Source organism: Astatotilapia calliptera, chromosome 15 (assembly GCF_900246225.1).
Source record: "Astatotilapia calliptera chromosome 15, fAstCal1.2, whole genome shotgun sequence".
NCBI classification, from domain to species: domain Eukaryota; kingdom Metazoa; phylum Chordata; class Actinopteri; order Cichliformes; family Cichlidae; genus Astatotilapia; species Astatotilapia calliptera.
In genome coordinates, this window is record NC_039316.1 from 12,763,991 (window position 1) to 12,783,775 (window position 19,785).

The 19,785-nt window shown below is 40.7% G+C and overlaps 1 protein-coding gene across 1 annotated transcript in view; it reads left to right on the forward strand.

The window, feature by feature from the left end:
* The window catches only part of kcnk3a (potassium channel, subfamily K, member 3a), a 46,581-nt gene extending 27,093 nt beyond the window's left edge, over nt 1-19,488 (forward strand). Inside the window, exon 2 of the mRNA XM_026143329.1 lies at nt 17,049-19,488. Coding sequence (XP_025999114.1) covers nt 17,049-17,974 — 926 coding nt within the window. The 3' untranslated portion in view covers nt 17,975-19,488. The remainder of the gene's footprint in view (nt 1-17,048) is intronic.
* The last annotated feature ends 297 nt before the right edge of the window (nt 19,489-19,785 follow it).

Below are 19,785 nucleotides of genomic sequence, written 5' to 3' on the forward strand. Positions count from 1 at the left end.
ATGGGCAATTGTGTCTCCAGCCGTTGTCTGACGACCACACATGCTCCTATCTCTGCGAGAGTGCTGTGATGCACCCACACATTCTCTCATGTGGGCTTGTGTTTGGAAATGTCTTTATCAAATTCCATTTTAAAAATTCCTCTTGAACTGCTGAGATCATCAGAGGACAGCAAATGGAAACCTGCTTACCTCTGACAAGTTAGTTTAACACAGGAGTCCTTTTCTCAAACTGCACCTTGTAAGTCACAAGAATGAAAAGTCAGACTCTTTTGCCATTGAACTGTACTGAAAATTAAAATAAAACGCAGCTAATGTTTGTTCTGATGCGTGCTTAATAAGGAAATCCTATAAGGTTGAGTCTGTTCAGCTGGATGTATGCTTTTCACTTGAATGAAAGATTTTTCTCCCAGTATAAACGCATCAGATGAACAGGATCAACTTTCTGGTAATTAAACTTTCTTTCCATCTGATATCGCTATTTATGTATATAGAGCGGCTTCTGAGTTGCACACATCATTGGGTGCCATTAAATTCTTGCAGAAGAAGTAAAGTTAACGACATGATGTGACTGTAGGGGCACCGGTTCTGTCTTAATCAATAAATCAAGCGTGTGGCATGGATATGTGTTTGGCATTTTTTCCTTGTGCCTATTAATCCTGTATCAAGCCCCCACACTACTGTTCTGGTCTTGGCTACTCGCATAAACTAAAAAAAAAAAACCCAAAAAGCACACTTTGAGACTTGACTAATCAATAGTTATAAACAGTGTATGGTTTAGGCATTAAAACTACTTGGGAAAGCCCACTGTGCAGGGTGGACCCCGACTCTCACTCTGTGGTAGCTGGGATAGGCTCAAGCCACCCTGCATATGGATAACTGGAAGAGAATGGATGGAACTAGCTTCTGTTCAGTATTCTTGTAAATCATAATAATGGTTCTGGAAAGACGACAGAGAGGTGGCCTACATAACCAAAAAAGGTTCACAATCCATTAAAAAAGCCACAGGTCGGGACTGGGTCCGATGAACATGGGCACAGTTTAAGTTGTTTACGTAGCGAGACACGTGTCATTGCACCTCCTCGTGTTTCTATGGCCTCTTATTTAGTTCTGAGTTTTTCCATATTATCTTTTTGCTTTGAGTAAATTGATCTTTCTGTGTTATGTTCCAGACCGCCCCCCTCTCCGTCTGTCAGTTTAGGACAGCATCTGCTCCCTTTGAACAACTGAACCAGTTGAACATGAGCCAGAGCGAGCACGCGTATATCACTGGAATCAGGTGACAGAGGCAGGTACAGGCTGTAAAGACAGAGCAAATACAAGACTGAATTAACAGCTGAGGGGTCAGAATAAATAGATACAGAAGAGGATAAAGGAAAGTCATAAATGCAGAGTAAATAAATGTGAAAGGGTAAGCAATAGTCATGGAAACATGATCGCAAGACAAACAGCAGCTATTTTCTAACAGGGCATTCAGCTGAATAAAATAATACTGCTGTTCAAATAAACATAAATCGAAAGAAAAGTCAAATCATAGCAGTCTTGTTATGTATTTTGTTTAACACGCTGGACTAGACAAAGCCCCTCCAGTGTGTCAGGATCAACAACCATACAGTGTTGCTCAGGTTCTGCGGTACATCTGCTGCTTTAGCTGTCATCGCACGTGACAAACACAAAACACTTTTGGAGTCCAAATGGATCAAAAGGCATTTCATAGTGTGTGGATTATAGCAGTCATCTCCTCATTCACACTTGACCTAGTTCCTAGCCTAGATGTAAGTGTGTCTGTGCTTTTTATATATTCCACAGAAAATTGTCCTCGTCATCCTCGCCATCGACACCTGTGAGTAAATGTACCAAACCTGTGATTCCCAACCTTATTTGCATGTCAGGACAGTATATTGAACTAAAGTTTGTATTTCTGACCTGATGCGACCGCTTTAGAGGGGGATTTGATTATTTCAAAATATTATACCTCAACTGTTTGTGCATTATTGGTAGGTGTACTAGCGAATCCAGCTCAACCATTGCAGGGGATGGTCTTTCTTAATTAATACTGTATGAGCTATACTTAATGGCTTATGCCAAAGATCCAGTTACACAGGTCTAAAGACCAATCAGTGCCTGCAGTTTGTATGGAAGATCCTGACATGTTTGCATACAGTTACCAACTACTTTGCAACCAGTTTTACTGAAGCGGCAGCCAGAAACCTCCAGCAACCAGCCGGGGGATACTAATTGTTTTCCTATTAAACGGTGGCTCCACTGGAGTTTCTAAAACCCTGTTCTTACCTAAAATTGTGCCTCCTTGTGTTTTTTGCTGTCCTTTTATTAAATCTTATTTAGTTAAATTACATATTTGTTTATTTCACTAAAGCATTCAAAAAGGTTATAATCACATATTACTCTTTTTAAACATTACTAATTCATTATTCATTACTTTTATCTTTCCGGCTAGCCAATTATCCACTGCTCTTACTGCCCACTGAAAGTCACACTCTTAATTGCTACATATAAATCTACTTTCCAAGCCTTGAATAAAGCCTAGTCCTAGACTGAAGAAAACTGATGAAGACTGCCATTGAGCTCTAGGATTCGGCTAAATCTATGCCCGGGAAACTGAGCCATAACACTGAGGCATACCTCTCAATGTAAAGCTATTTTTACAGTTCTAATTGATATTTTATCAAATGGGTCGAGCTTTTCGACATTCTTCACTTCCTGGCTATGACTCGGCCCAGACTCATTCAGCAGTCAGATCGTGTCATTATTGTGTAAATCTCTGCTTGTTTTGGCTTAATGCGTCATTATTACCGGCATCGATGCTTTGCACGACCCAGAGAATTTGTATCTATTCCCAAAAGAAACTCTTTGAAATTCCCGTATCATATTACACAACATATTCTCCCTTTCTCCTGATTTTTTCACTCTCCCTGCCCACACAGGCACACTTTTAAAGCAGATAGCCCAAGTGGAGCACTTGAAACAGATGCGTCTGTTATTTGAGTTGACCTCCTAAAAGCGTAGAAAAGAAATCCCAACTCGAGCTCCTACATTAGCCACGACTACAAATTAGAGACTTCCTCCCACCTAAATTAAGACTTGAATGCGTCTGTACTTCTTTAATAGCCCTTTTTAAATTCACAACAATGCTTCAGAGGACACGATACAGGATAAAGTCATAATCTGTCTTACTTTTAAGTGATATTTCTTAACCTTGAATTTCTTCACTTCCCGTCATATTTCATCCCTACTGTCCTCTTCTGTCCTCCTCTCCGCTCTTACCTCCGTGTTGTGTACAGTGTTAGTGTATGTGAACCCATTTAAATACAGCTGTGTTGTGAGATTTAAACAAGTCCATATCCACTGTGTATCAGGTACATAAATCACATGATTTTTTTAATTAGGTAAGCCTCCCAGAGATCTCACACTCTGCTTGGAATGCCTTGCTTACTGACCTCATGGAAAACTGTGGCCTGCCAAGGTTTCCTCTCATATCCCCTAAAAAGGAACCTAAGGAGTACGTTTGGAAATAGACGCTGATAGGGGTTTTTTTTTCACAGTGAAAGCAAAACATATGACTTGGATGTTTGGACACACACAGACACAGCCACAGTGCTTTCTATTGTGGACAAAGGCGATTTGGCAGATAGCGGATGCTGCGGCTGTATGGCATGATAGTGAAAGGGTTTTACTACGAGACAGGTATATTTGGGGCACTGGCAGCCGAGTCGCAGCTCTCACATCTGACGCCTGGTCGCTTTGGTCTGAACGCTTGTGTTTGGGCCTCAGCTGTGTGCTGGATGAAAGCACATGCTCCCAGGCCCACACAGGGGTAACCAAGTTAAAGTGAACCCAGACAGACGCTCTGCCAATGCGCTGTCTCCTCTGGCGTTACATCAGATTGCCTGTGATGAATACATCCCGCATCACCCACTTTTTCTCGCTCGCTCTCAGCGGCTGGACAGGCTCCTTGTTCACTGTTGAAGCATGTAATGACAGCCTGATTGAAGAGATTATTCTCACTATTTCACAGTCAGCTGACAGCATCATCTGAATAATGTAGAAGCTGACAAATCTGACATCATTATCAGTATGTCAAAGTACAGCCTTGCAAAGAAATCTCAGTTAAAAGGCCAGTTCATTATGTTGTTGGGTGTTCTGAGATCTGACGCTACTACCAGTCAAAAAAGGCTATGATTTTTACAGCAATGGGGAACTATCGTCACCCGGGCAGGCGGGTGAGCATTAACTCAAGAACAAGGTGACATAGGAATTTCAAGTTGATGCCATAGGTGCACCAACAAGTAATCTTGGATGTTTTCAAATCTCAGTGACCCTGACTTCAAGATCAGAGGTCCAGTATTCTGAAAATCTTGACTTGAGGCCAGGGCAATGTAGGATTTTGAAACTGATACCATAAGTGTGTCTGCTAGGAAGCTGAGGGGTTCCAGTGGCTATCGCCAGTATTTTAATTTATTAGCTAGAGAAATACACTTGTTCATTCACACACTGACGGCAGTGATTTACACGACTAGTCATGTGTTGTACTGTACAAAGGAGCCAGGGACTCTATAGCTGCCAGTCAAAACTGTTATTTCCTGCTCTGCCTCTCCCATTTGCAGGATAGTGTTGGTTTTTTGTTTTGTTTTGTTTTTATAGGCACCTTTTTAAGCTCTCTTCATTGAGCATGTCCAGACAAATAACACCTGTTGATATGTTTTGGCTTGAGTTAAGGTTTATTTAAGGTTTAATGGGAACCCATCTATCGTCTGATGGCTTTGCCTTGAGATGACAAACAGTGTTTTGGGGCTGTGGCCAGCAGATATCAGGGCCAAGACTTCATGTTCTCAGTTTACAAATTTTAAAAAGCTAATTAAAAACAAACAAACATTGAATTACTTTATTATTATTAATTAATTTTTTTAAACCAAGATTTCATTAATACAATTTTTAAACCAATAAATAAAGTGAAAAATGAAAATGTTGCATTTTTAGTTCTATAATTTCTTAAATACAACTGAAAAAGAAAAGTTTAATTACCAAAAAAATAACAAACGTTAGTACAGATTTAAATTATACAGTTGTTCATGATGTCGATTTGAGCTCAAAAATGTCTCTTTTTATAGTAAAATTTAGCGACCCCTAATTTAAGCTAACTAGTATTGAAAGCAAAGGAAATGTTTGTGGTCATTGGTAAAAAGAAACATTGAAAGAAATGATGTCACCACCCAATTCTCGTTGGGTTCTCATTGGCTCTGCTTTGCGAGTGACCATGATTGCTAAGCGGCATATCAAAGACTACGTTTGCGCAAATTAATTTCATGTTGTGTGGTCAAATGTTTGTGCATGTTGAATGTTTTTCCCCTTTTTTGTTGTGGTCAGTGCAGTACTCCTGACATTACTTAGATTTTTTCTTTAATATGACCTAAAATACACTGCCTCGTAATTATCATTGAACAATAAAAAACTTTAGACCACACATCAGCACAAATCCCTGTCCTAATGAGGACACACATACTGTATGATCTTTCTCTTAGTATTTAGGTATGAACACAAAGCTGACAACACAAGGCAAAGATGAAAACCAAGAGAGAGATACTTTAAAGTGATTGCCTAAGGGAGTCTACTTTAGGAACATGAACAAATAGAAATGGAGGATGCAGCCAGACTTCTCATCACTGACTTTGTTACCTGTTGAAGTTCAAGGTCTGGCTCCCGGGCTGGGGTCGGTATTCACTCAGCTTTAATATCACTCCAGGTTCTTGGCTAGCCTACAGCCAGCATGCTGTGCAGGTGCTTGCAAAGAGCTGAAGTTGTGTTAGCAGCATAAAGCAGTTGTTTCTGTCCTGGATGCAGTTTGCACTTTACCATCATGCTCTCTTCCTTTTGTGCAATAAATTAAAAGCATTGTCCATATCCACGTTGTAGACCGAACCACTATCCAGTTCCCAGTTCCCGTCTCTTGCGACTCCTGACTTAACACTGCGTGCATTAAATCAATATTGTTTGTGTGGAATACTACTTTTAAGTACTTGAGTTCAGCATTTAACTGTTGCTGTCATTATCTTTGGACAAGAGGGTTGAGATAATCAGCTGAAGCCAGTGCTAAAACCCTAGGTTGGTTAGCAAGATGGGTCTCTCATATAAATTGGGATGCTTTTTGGTCAAGATAAAGCACCCTAAAAAGCAAATATAGCCTTTTTGGAAAGACTGAACAGGTGATTTGGTTGACAATTAGTCCAATTATTAAATGCTTGACAAGTGAGAGATGTATGTGTCTGAGACGCCAATTTCACTGCAATTGTAACCCAACGCTCAGAATATCTGCTCCATTGTCTGTTTTACCAACACTCTCACTTGCAATTTGTCACATAAGGATGCCTGGTCAGAAACTCTTTTTTGTCACCCTTTAAAACTTGACCCATGAAATTGCAAGAGAATTCCCTTTAACAAACAAACAAACAAACAAACAAACCAATCATCAGGCATTTTTGTTTTTCAGGAAAAGTAAGTCCCACTGATAATGTAGAGGTCAAAAATCTAAGACATATGACACATGTGACACATTCACAATAACACTACTCGAAGCATTAATATCTGACAGCTATGGCTGCTGATCAAAGATTGGTATGTGAAACAATAATTTGCTAAATTAACATCAAGTAGTTTTTCAGAGGGTTTGAAGCAAATGATTAACACCATAAACCCATCAGGAGTTCATGAATCTTACTTGATTCATGATCTCAGTAAACATTTTCCTTCTGGACTCTTTATCATCAGAGGAGCCACCACTGAAGGCTATTAATACAATTAATGCAGGTTTTCTTCAGACCTTCTCTAAAGTCACTAGTCACTTTATTAGGTGCTCAACTGCTTGATAACATGAATATTCAATCAGCTGAACACATGGCAGCAAATTAATGCATTTATGTATGTTCAAATAGATCATCAAAGGTGATAAGGAGACTGTAATATGGCATAGTTGTTGGTGCCAGATGAATGGTCTGAGTATTTCTATTGGGATTTTCCCCACACAACCCTATTTTCTCCTAACTGTCTAAAAAGGAGAAAATATCCAGTGAGGAGCAGTTCTCTGGGTGAAAATGCCTTGTTGATGTCAGATGACAGAGGCTGATAACCAGACTGGTTCAAGCTGTTAGGAAGAAGATGGTAATTGGAATAACTACTTATTAAACCAAAGTATGCAGAAGAGCATGTCTGAATGTACCTGTTTAACCCTGAAGTTGCTGTTGTCTACTAAAAACAGGTAACTGAGGCTACGACTCAAACCGGCTCATCAAAATTGGACAACAGAAGACAGAAAAAAACATTCTGAAAACATTTCTGCTTTGACATTTGGATGGTAGGGTAAAAAATTTGGTGTAAACAACATGAAAGCACAGTTCAGGCTGCTGCTGCTGGTGGTATAATGATGTCAAGGATATTTTCTTGCCACACTTTGTACCATAGTACCAGCCAAACATCATTTTAACAGAATATTAGTCTTGTTGGTGACCATGTCCTTCCCGTGACCATGGCCACAGTGTACTCATCTTCTGGAATAAGGCACCATGTCACAAACACATTAGGTGAACATGACATTGAGTTCACTGTACTCAAATTGCCTTTATGGTCACCAGATCTCAATCCAATGGAGCACTTTTGGGATATGGAATGGGGTTAGGATTGGGACGATCAGGAAACGAATCTGTGTAATGCTATCGTGTCGTCCTTCTTGAGTCTGTGCTACAAAGAATTAAGACAGTTCTGACAGCAAAAGGCGGTTCAACTCAGTAATAGCAAGGTGTACATGATGTGTATAGCGTATATAATTTACTGTATGGGAGGAACAAATGGAATCTTAGAAACTGCGTCCACTTCACATCTTTATCTTGGCAATCAGGTTGGAGCTTAGAGGTGAATTTCTCCTCATTTTGTATAAAATTAAACATTTTCAGCATATGAGAACTCTAATTTTTCAGGTCACTGGAGTTACTTGAAGTCATCAACATGCCTGAATGTATTTCTTTGAAATCCATAACTCATTTCAAATAAATCAAGCAAGCGTGTTTCTGTTTTCCCAGTTCGTGATTACACTCACTCACTCACTGTAAATATTCCACTAAAACTGGTCTTAGAATTCCTGCCTTTCACACACACACGGACATTACGCAGCAGCTGTCAGCAAGGCCTTGTGGGTCAAAAGCCAAACGGAGTACTGGAGGGAGGTGGGAGGACCAGTGCTGAGCTGGAGTGCTTGTACTGTATAAACAATCGTGAGGTCGTCTGGAGTTTGAAGTGTCTGTGAATGACAATTAATGGGGGGGGGAGGGCTTTAGGTCCACATTTTAGATAAGAGTGGAATTGTATTTGTGGGAAATACAATGTCATAATGGCCTTTTAATGTGCCATCTTTAGGTGTTATTCTTCGAAAAGTTTGATGCTTACAAGTGGAGAAGACTTACAGTTTGTTGGGTCATACAATGATGTCTTTGGCCAGAGTCAACGAGAGATGAAAGCGGGCTGCGGGGAAGGCAAGCAGATTGGGCTGCTGCTCAAATACAGTCTGTACCAAGAGGATGACATGATGATGATGTGTTTATTTGCACACTTGTACAGAACATTCCCCAATCTGCTCAGCATTTCAGGGATGGTGTAAACGCAGATAAGGGTGACGTCACGCTGGGATGCCTCCTCTGGCCACCTGTACATTGAAGAACTAGGATGGCCATATACGGCTGAATATTGTGATTGTGTCCAACACCTCAGAGCACACTTCAGCTTTGCAGAAGGAATTTGTTTACAGATCACGACCGCATTACACACTGACAGCCATTCCCTCTCAGCGCAAATTATTACAACTCTTCTAGGTATGCTGCTTCAGTAGGTCTATAGAAACAGGTGGTTTTTGTATGCACATCCAAAGCTTTTTGCAGTTTTTTCCACTCATTCACTTTTGGGTAGTTCAACACATAGCTAGATAAGAGGCACTTCCTCCCCCCAGGACTCATGGGCTGGGTGTCAAACTACTCAGCCTTTTATGGTGCAACATGACACACGAGATAGGCGGGGCTAGAGTAATGCAAGGCATGTCAGGATATCATACTTGTAGCTAGCCCTCTGAGCATCTGCTGTGTTTAGCATGTTAGTCTATATATTTACAGCATGTTTCAAACTCCTTCCAAAATGCGCATCTTGTATAAATACTGTAAGGCTTTGGTGTTACACTGTAAGTGTTTCCTCTCAGCCTCTTGTTCCCCCAAAAAATTAATTAAAAAAATATTTAATTTTGACTACAGTTATATAACCACACCTCATCTTTAAGAAGTAATTTTGGAAACCCTAGTAATCATTTTTCTTTTGGGAGGTGAAACAGAACCGAGATGACAGAAGACGATCTTAAAAGGGATCGTGTTGGCAGAATCTGACCGATCACAAACATGGGCGGGTCTGTTGGTAGCAGAGCAGCTAAATTTCACAAATGATTTTAAATTAGAGAAATATAATAGTAAAAAATATGAAAAAGTTAAACATACATACCGCTGCTGCAGCCAGATCAGCAGTTTTTATTATTTTACCTGCAGCCGCGCTAGAGTTTCATAAACTGAGAGTAATGAATAAATATAAAAGACAGAATTAAACTTTAGGCTTAAGGTAAATGCAAATTCAATACAAGGCTCAAAAGCACAAATCGCTGCTTTAGGATCATGTGTTTATACTTGTACAACACAACAAATGTTTGGAACCAACAAGAAAAAAACAACAACAATAATAAAGTTGCTTCTAATAACTTATATTTATTACTGAACCTGTTCTGGGAAGCACAAAGACTTTTAGATGCCCTTGATGGGTCTTTCAGGATCAGTGATGCCATTTTCCAGAGACCTGATTGCTCAGTAGGCAGTGATTTCATACCTGCTGATTTCTAATCGAGAGGGTGACCGCATCTAGAGCAGATTAGGTCTGCAGCATAAGTTACTATGACAATATACCCTGGCAGGAAGTGAACTGCTGTTGTAATACTAAAAATTGGATAGACAGAAATCATGCATCGTAGCGCGGGCCTCTGTGTACTCACAGTCTGTGAATGACATCGTCTTTTACATGACAGACATTAATGTTTTATTTTGGTTTCTGACCTTTGTTTATTTATTGTTACATATTTTACTAAATAGTTGTTTTAAATTTTATTTAAGTAAGATTTTTCTAACTTTTTAGATAACAATCTTTTATGCCACACAGTAAATAGGATAATATGCTAATTTTGTCAAAATATTAGCTTAAAATCTGAAATAATTCTCATCACACTTATTAAATAGACCATTCAAATGCTGCACATGCCTCTAGAACACCTTAACATGCTACCCAGCAAACAGCATCGTTTCCTCACACTGAGAGCTTCTAATTTATTCAGTAATACAAAGAAAAGAAAACCAAACCCTCCAATCATTTCACCTTTGTCCCTCAGTCTTGTGTGAAACCATACACACACATACACAGAGAGAGACTGATGAGTGCACTACCAAGTTTGGTGCTGCCTGGGCTTCAGGATGCAGAGATGTTTAAGGACGTTATCAGTTGCCTACCCTAGAGAGTGTAGTGCTGCCACCAGCATCTAAGTTACAGACTCCATATCCTGAGATTTTGGATCTTTTTACATATATGGTCGCATATTGTGAATACACGTTACCTCTGTGGTGTATGCTGTGGATTAGTTGCATGCAGCCTATCCTTACAAATTACTGACAAAGAGCCCCTGATAAATGCACCACCTCTTTGAGAATCCCTTCCCATTAGGTGAGCTGATGAATAGGTTGTGCTCCTCGTCTTGCTGGCGAGAACAAATTGTGCCTGGTAATCAATGAAAATTTAATTGAGTGACAGAGAACTGGAGCCCTGGGAGCTGCATTTATGCCATTCTTTGATGTATTTTCAAAGCCCGTTTTGCCCCTGCCTAATTAATCAGCGTAATGAAGACTTTAGATGCAGTTGGGAAAGCGGTTAATGTTTTGTTTAAGGAGCAGGAAGGAACTGTATACACTGAATTGTTATCTGTAAAGGCAAACTAGAGTCATAAATGAGATATGACAACCAGCACCAGTTTTGTATTTGCATTGCTACAGATGAGCAGTGTTGGAAGGTATCAAACATTTAATTTGGAAAATCTGATCGAGGGTTAATATGGCACAGCACTGAATAAAGCTGTGCTCCCATCTGCTAAAGTGAATACGGATTAAAAACTGTGAAATGAATTACAGGGTAAAAAAAAGCCCAAAAGTATTACAGGCCAGGATTGAAATCTTGAAATGAAACCTCCAAATTACAAAATTTTGGCAAGGCTATCACAGGGGAATATTTCTCTCTGCAGAATGATTTGTTTTGCAGCACTTAAATTAGCACTATCCTGTTGCTAGAGGCATTAGCTTAAGCGACTGGCTGTAAATCCTGATTCTGCAATCAGAGGCAGCAGCGAGGAGGGTCTGAGTGTATGGTGCACCTGTGTTCTGCTGAAATTCATTAGCCTCCCATGCCAAATAAGTATTTAGAAAACTCTTATCTCCTTCCACAGTTATGCAATTTTCAGATTTTCTTTCACATGATAATTACAGGAATTGGGTTACGAGACAATCAGCCTCGGGATACGGCAAAAACCTTCAGTGCTGGTTTTCTATCATGCAACAATCCCAACACAAATTGAGAATCTGAGATAATTTTAGCGGGGGATTAGTGTCCCACCTCCCCCATGATCAATCCATCAAATATGCATAAACATTTGTGGCAATATCTTCATGACGACACTGCCAATTTGGTAAATGGCCTGTATTTGTATAGCGCTTTACTATCCCTAAGGACCCCAAAGCGCTTTACACATTCTGTCATCCACCCATTCACACACACATTCACACACTGGTGATGGCAAGCTACATTGTAGCCACAGCTGCCCTGGGGCGCACTGACAGAGGCGAATATGAAACTAGATCTTTTCTGGATTAATACTTCAGTTTCAGACAGTCAGGGGTTGTTCAAACAAAACCTCTTTATCTTCTATTGTTTTGTGACGGATGAGGCTGCACCTTTCCTCTGCCAGTCACTATAATCCATGCAAACAGAGCGAACAGCCCTGCTGCCTTCCCCTGCATGCCAGCACAAGCCGTGGAGACATCCTGTCTCATGATAACTTTGTCACTGTTTGGGGGCCTTTTCGAAGATGATTTTGTCATGTGCGACTCTTCACTCTCTCACATGGTGATAGGACTGCTGGCGGTGTTGCCTCCAGCTCCCGTGTGCGCCGGTGACGAGTGCCACTGTCACTCTGGTCATCCTCCTGTCTCGACAGGCCACATGCTCTTTGTGACAGCTCCAAACAGGCCTACAGCTCAACTTCTGTGCTCACCTGAGCATACACTGCCCTGCTTACTCCATGATGAATGATTAATCAGTGCATTTATTTATTTTTACTTACAGGTAAAAATCTTAAAAATCTTTCCCAATTTAAATTTGGCCATTCCTTTCACCGTCATCTCCCTAATGAGTTCTGCAGCATGTTACAGTACTCCTATTTTTAGATCCCATCTTTTGGGAGTCCCAAATGTGACTGCTGCACGTGCATATTTGCGATATGTACGTCTATTATGTCAAAACAACAACCCTTCAACTGAAATTATATTTTGAGGAAAAAGAAAGAAGTCACATGGAGCCAAATGTTGTGAGCTAGTTGGATGGTGAGAAACCTACCCTACTCAGAATGCAGAAGTCAAGGAAGAATTTTAAGTGTAGAATATTTAAAATAACAAAAACTAAAAGCACGCAATGCTAACTGCCAGTCTACAGTAATAACATGTCCACAGGCATCACCGTCTTAAACGAAATGCTCAAGAAGCCATCGTAACAATGACTTTCTTGTCACTTTCCGCACTATTATTGCCTTTAACTGGATTTCCCAGTCCATTTTGCCACTTCCTCCTTGTTCCATTGGGGCTCCACCCTAGTGAGTCTATGTGATGTATCGATCCCACTGTGCCAACTGCTACACTGGACTCCTTTTATATTGGGTGACTGAGCAGGTGTAGGTCATTCGTTGAATTATGGAGATGCAGGTTGGAAGTAGTACAATTTCTTTTAATAAAAGCATGCAAATAAAAGAATAAGATAACCTTTATTCGTTCCACATGTGGGAAATTTGTTGTGTCGCAGCAGAAAGTGGACAGTGCAAAGACACAGTAGCAAAAATTAAGAAAAACACTGGAATAGGATAAGATAATAAGAATAAACAGAACAGAATAAAATACAACATTGTCAGAAAAAGACAACTGCGCTTAGGTTTTACTGCACATGTGTGGATGCGTGTATACAAAATATAAATAATCAAAATCAATATTAACGAAACCCACAACATAACATCACAGACAAGATAAAATATTAAAGTTCCTTCCACACTATGACAACACTCCTGACTTTTTCAGTGTGCTGTGAGTGACCACATAGTGACACGATGGCACAAGGCACAGCTAAGGTCATTCACAGCATATGGATGATACAAAACGCACATTCACAGTCTCACCTACAGGGATGCATTTTACCCTGCACAACCCTATCAATGTAAAAACAACAAACACGCTCCTGGTCAAAGCTGTGACCTGATGGCGCCTTCGCCAGGCTTGGACATTCTAGACTTTTCCACTGAAGACTGATGGTTGGTTAGTTTGTTGAAATCACATATGCACATGTGCTATACTGCAGCACCTCAAAGAGGCTGGTGGCCACATTTAAATCAGGAATTATTTTTTATTTTTATGGGGAGAGCCACAAAACCCTGTGTGTCGCTAACACTTTAGAGAAAGAAACACACTCAGGGATTTCACCCCAACATCTTTTCTTGCACTGTGACTAATTATGTTAACTTTCAATGACTTCTTCTTCTTTTCTTCTCTACTAGCAGTGTGCGGGGCCTGAGGGGACAGTAATAAATAATTTCAAATGCAGAAGTAAGTTTGAGCTGCACCTTCTGAAATGAAAGTAATAATGAAAATTTTCCTTAGAAGGTTATGACTTTAATATATATGCATAAAAAGTAACACTGAGATGGAAGTTCGGAGGGATGGACTGACCATATGCATTTCTGATTAGCAGCATTTGTTGGAGAAAAAGCAAGTCAGTAGTCAGTTATTATAATAATGACAAATGCACATGACTGATTACAAAACTGTACAAACGTCTCATTTCATTACATTTTGATAGGAAGATGAGCCCGGGGATCGAACCGGCGACCTTCCGGTTACAGATACGCTTCCCAACCCCCTGAGCCACGGTCGCCCCTTTGTCAAAATTATCCCATACTACTTCAATAATGTTGAGGTCTGTGCTTTGGGGAGGCCAATCCATGACTGATAGTGTTACGTTGTGTGTGTTTTTTGTCCAGGGATCCTTTCACGGCACTGGCAGTGTGTTTGGGTTCATTACCATTTGACAAATGAAGCCATTACCAATCAGATGTTTTCCACACAGTGCTGCATGGTGGATCAAAATCTGACAGTACTTTTCCGTGTTCATAATTTCAGAAATTTTCACATAAGTCCAACACCACCAGCTGAAATGCAGCCAAAAATCCAAGACAAACTTCCACCGTATTTTAAAGATGGCTGTAGACCCTCACTGTTGTATCCTCCTTCATTGTTAACTAGAACTTTCACATTTCATTTCATCACTACATAAGAAATGTTGCCACAGATTTTCAGTCCAGTTCTCTTGTATTTTGTCGGGTCTCTGCTGGACTTTTTCCTATTTATTCATAAGGTCCTAATTTTTAGATACTGTTCATCTGTTGTCAATAGTTTTTTGGGCCTCCCACTTTCACTGCCACGTCACTTTTCCAGTTTCCTCTGATTTCTAAGGACACATTGCACAGCAAGTGTGCCAAGTTTAGCTAGAAGCTCCCCAGCTCTTTGGGAATCACCCAAGGGGATTCCCAAAGAGCCGGGGAATCAGCTGGGTTATTGTTGTCATTTTTCATAGATTCAGCTAAAGCAATGGGAACAAATTGTGTTTTTACAGGTACAAAGATTGGGCTGAAAATGTAAAAAAAAGAAAAAAAAGGAGCCAGTGTGCAAAGAAAAACTTTGAAAGACTTGACAGGAAAGCCTGGCTTCATGGAAGCAAAGTGTAAAGAAATTAAAGCTGACTCAAGACTTTTGAACAGTATATTGTAAGAACTGAATACAGCATGCAGGACGAGGTATAGCAGTAAGGTTGAAACATGTTAGTGAAAAGAAAGATTTAAATATCCTCAAAGGAATGGAGCGTGACTGGAACAGAGAGTTAACAACTTACGTTGTGTCCTTTAAATGGTTAATAAAACAGCAACCAGTTTGCTTAGTTAGCTCTGTAATCGCTTACAGAAAGCAAGAGAAAAATGGTTCTAATAGGTAACATTACAAACTTAGTTTTTAAAAGATTAACATTATAGACGGCTGAAATAGAGAGCTAAATGTACTGAATAAATAGCTGGCCAGATAACATGGATAAACAGCTAAAAGTGCTGATTAAATGTTTAAAATCGTTAATTCAAATTATTAAACTGTTTAAGCAGTTTGCTAGAAGTAATGGCTGAAAGCAAATAACAGTCACGGAGAACAGCTGGAAAAATTATTGCAGGCCTAATGGATAAACTGTTGAAAGACCTAAAAGTAAATTATTTAACCATCCCAACCAATAAGTGATGGAATAATAGTACGTGTGCTGCACCAGGAATGCTAATTTTATTCAAGTTTAAAAGCACTCCCGTGCAGATATTAAGCTCAACCTAAGGTCATCATTTGTCCCGAGACTCAGTCTCTTACTTAGAAAAGACTGCAGTCAGAGGTAATTTCTCTGTCTTTGGAAAATGTGATAAATGTCTTTGTGGGGATGAGATTAAAAATAGGCAAAGCCACAAAGAAGCAAGATGTCCTCGCACTCGGAGAACAGGTCAGGTTTTTCCTTCTACTGAGAGATCCATCAGTCGTAATGACTCTCATTTTGGCGGCACAACTGGGAAAGCTTTAAACATATTTGGCACCAGACAGACAGATGGTTCAAACGCACGGATCAGCACGGCAAAAGAACCAGAGCCAGAAGAATTAAATCAACCCAGGAGTAATTACATTCAACTATTGGTCAGCCCGTTCCACTTCCCCAGCCTGTTGTTATCGGGGACGTCATCTTTCCGTCCCGGCGCGCAACAGGTCCTCGTATTGGGAACATATTTCACGCTGTAATGATGTTGCTTGCGAGGGAGTCATATCCTGCTGGGCAATAATAATGAGAAGATGATGTTATGACACAAAAGGCTGACAATTAACCTGAAAATACATCCTGAAATTTGGGAGCTCCATGCTCTGTATCTTTACAAAATCTCTGAGTCAGGCCATAAAGTAGGAGGTAGTGTGTGCTTGCAGGTCATTTCAGTGAGTACACATCTCCCTGACAGTATGTTTTTACAGTAAGTGGTTTATCAGCTGCTCTCTGTTTTATGGGGGATAAATTACAGGAAAATTTTCTCCCACTTTTTGATATATTTTGTGCCATAGATACTTTTTTGGGGGGCTTTGACTGTTAACGGCCACAATGCTAACGAGTTTCTATACCATGTGGGGCAAAAAGTGGTGTTATAGAAACAAACAAAAAGACCGGTATGTTCACACTACCCTACGGTGTCCTGTTTATTTGATCTGGAAAATGTTGAGTCCTAATTAGGTGCAAATGTACTCATTAGTTGAAGCCACTCTGCGGACACCGATTGTCAATGAATTATTCAAGCTCTCTCTCTCTCCTGTACACGACATCAATACTCGGCTCTTCCCGCCACACCGCTGTGCATTCTCATCTCCAATTGCATACTGCCGCTGTGAAATGAAGGGTTTTTGAATTCATCAGAAGAGCTGCTCAGAGAATACAAATCATTCATATCTTTCCTGCCTCCAGCCTTCTCTTCTCAGACCCCTGTCCTCTGCACTGCAGATTTAATTAGTTCTGCCCCAGTAACCCTGCTTCTTTCTCCCTTCTTCCCTCAGGTTATGGCCATGCAGCCCCGAGCACAGATGGAGGGAAGATGTTCTGCATGCTTTACGCCCTCCTGGGCATCCCTCTCACCTTGGTCATGTTCCAGAGCGTGGGTGAGCGGATCAACACCTTTGTCAGGTACCTGCTCCACCGCCTGAAGAAGTGCCTTGGAATGAGGCGCACTGAGGTCTCCATGGTCAACATGGTGACCATCGGTTTCATATCCTGCATGAGCACGTTATGTGTGGGCGCAGTGGCATTCTCCCACTTTGAGGGGTGGAGTTTCTTTCACGCCTTCTACTACTGCTTCATCACGCTCACTACCATCGGCTTTGGGGACTATGTGGCGCTGCAAAATGAGCACGCTCTGCAGAAGAAGCCGCAGTACGTGGCCTTCAGCTTCATCTACATCTTGACAGGTCTGGCCGTGATTGGAGCGTTCCTCAACTTAGCAGTGCTGCGCTTCATGACCATGAACGCCGAGGACGAGAAGAGGGATGCTGAACAGAGGGCTCTACTGGCACATAACGGTCAGGCAGGCGGACACATCAACTGCTCCGTAGATCCGGCCTCTCCTTCTTCCACGCATTCTGGGTTTGTCGGCGGAGGGAGTGCGATCGGAGGAAGCGGGGGAGGCGGAGCGGCAAGCCGGGGTCTGCGTAACGTTTACGCTGAGGTGCTTCATTTCCAGTCCATGTGCTCCTGTCTTTGGTACAAAAGTAGAGAGAAGCTGCAGTACTCCATACCTATGATCATCCCCCGCGACCTCTCCACTTCAGACACCTACATGGAGCAGGGAGAGGCTTTTTCCAATCCCCTTCACTCTAACGGCTGTGTATGCTGTCTGCAGCGCCACTCGGGCATCAGCTCTGTGTCCACGGGGTTGCACAGCATCAACACCTACAGAAGACTCAATAAACGCAGATGTTCCATCTAGAAACCCAGAGGACTTTGTGCATTTAGATGAAGTCCCACTTGAAGTGAGGGAGAGCCCTCCTACTGTGGTGCGAGATTAGTTGTGGACACCAAGGGAACTCTATTTGCATCCTGAAGAGATGTTGGACTCTAGACGTTTGCCTCTTTCTGGCACTGAAGAGGATGCATCCTTCAGACTCCAGCCATGTATTTAACTTCCATTAATTAAGCACAAACCATTTAGCGCTAACATTGTTACTGATGTTACAGAGAAATGACGCTAATGGTTGTTTTAGAAGCATTCGTTACACAACTATTGCTGTTAGAAGACAGGGGGAAAAAACCACGTGCATCTCTCTGCACCTCTGAATATCGAGTATCTTAATATTGAACTCAGTATTTTCTGTGCTCATGAGGCGGAACTTTGTTTGAATATGAAAAGGGACAAAATACACTGTGAGACACATTTAAGTAGGGTGTACTAACTGTATAAAATCCCTGCCAAGATATATTTTATTGAAACAAAAAACAACTTAAATCCACATTTTCCAAAATAAATCTTTGGTTGTAAGGAGTATGGTCACTTCAGTGAAATTAAAGCTTGTATATATTTGGACACTAGTAGGTGTTATTGAGCGAAAACCTATTTTTTCAGTGAACGTTTAAAAGATAATTGATCTCAGTGTCTCCTGTGTGTCTACAGTTCAAGTTTAAACCAAACTTTCTGCTCTGCTAACTACTTTATTTTCTCCATCCATGAGATTAAACCACCGTGTAGGTGCTTAAATGACTGAGAATGATTGAGCAGGTTTGCTGAAGAACATTTTGGGGATCAAACCTGCGACAGTGTCTTCAACCACTAAGGCCTCCCTGACAGCCCATTCAGACTTCACTGCAAAGCGCTGTGAATTTCTTTTGCAAAGTTTCTTCGTGTGCATCAAACTATCTTATGTACATGTTGCTTGTCATATGTTTTCATATAGAACAACTGTATTCCCATAGTCTAAATCAGAGCATGCAAGCTCACTTACGTGTAGTGGAAAGGCATTACTCAAAGCACCTTAGAGGACTGTCGTACACGCTTTCATACACTGGAGAACCATTTTTTTAATGGAGTCACATTATGTTGGCGATACACCCCAATTAACTCCTCCCACTTTACTACACAGAAATGTTGAATTCAGTACCGATGGCTGAGAATATCAGGCGTCCACCTCACTTACTGATGGCCTCACAGTTTGCACCTCATGCACTTATGGAGTCTTTGCTCCAGCCCCGTCTAAACGCACTTGGCTCAGCTAGCTGAGGCCTTTATGCAGTGCTCACTTTTGCTTCAGTCCTCTCTGAAAGAGTTTTCTTACATAATCTTTAGCTTATCATATTTTAGTTTAGTAGTTTTACTTTACAGAGTGTCACATTTCATCCTTTTTTTGTACTGGAATGTTCTCATTAACTGCAATATGCCTGTTAACATTGTTCAGCATCTCTTTTGAACCGAGTGATGAACAGTCAGCTTTGTGTGTTACTATACATTAACATTATGTTTTTTCTTTAACTATAATAAAACATGATTTAATTAACATGGCTCTCATTTATTACTCTTGGACAGTGTCTTAAATTTGATCTTGATGCTTTTGGTGTATTATTTTAATTTTTAATCATGATATTGGTGTCGATCCAATACCAAGTAAATACAGATAGTAGTGTTGATACCAGTACTGATACCTTTAACCTATAAAGGCAGCTTATATATGGGAGAGCAGTGTCTCGTGATTTTTGAGATGAATCATCATCACTTGAAAATTCAGCTAACACATTTCAATTACCAATAAA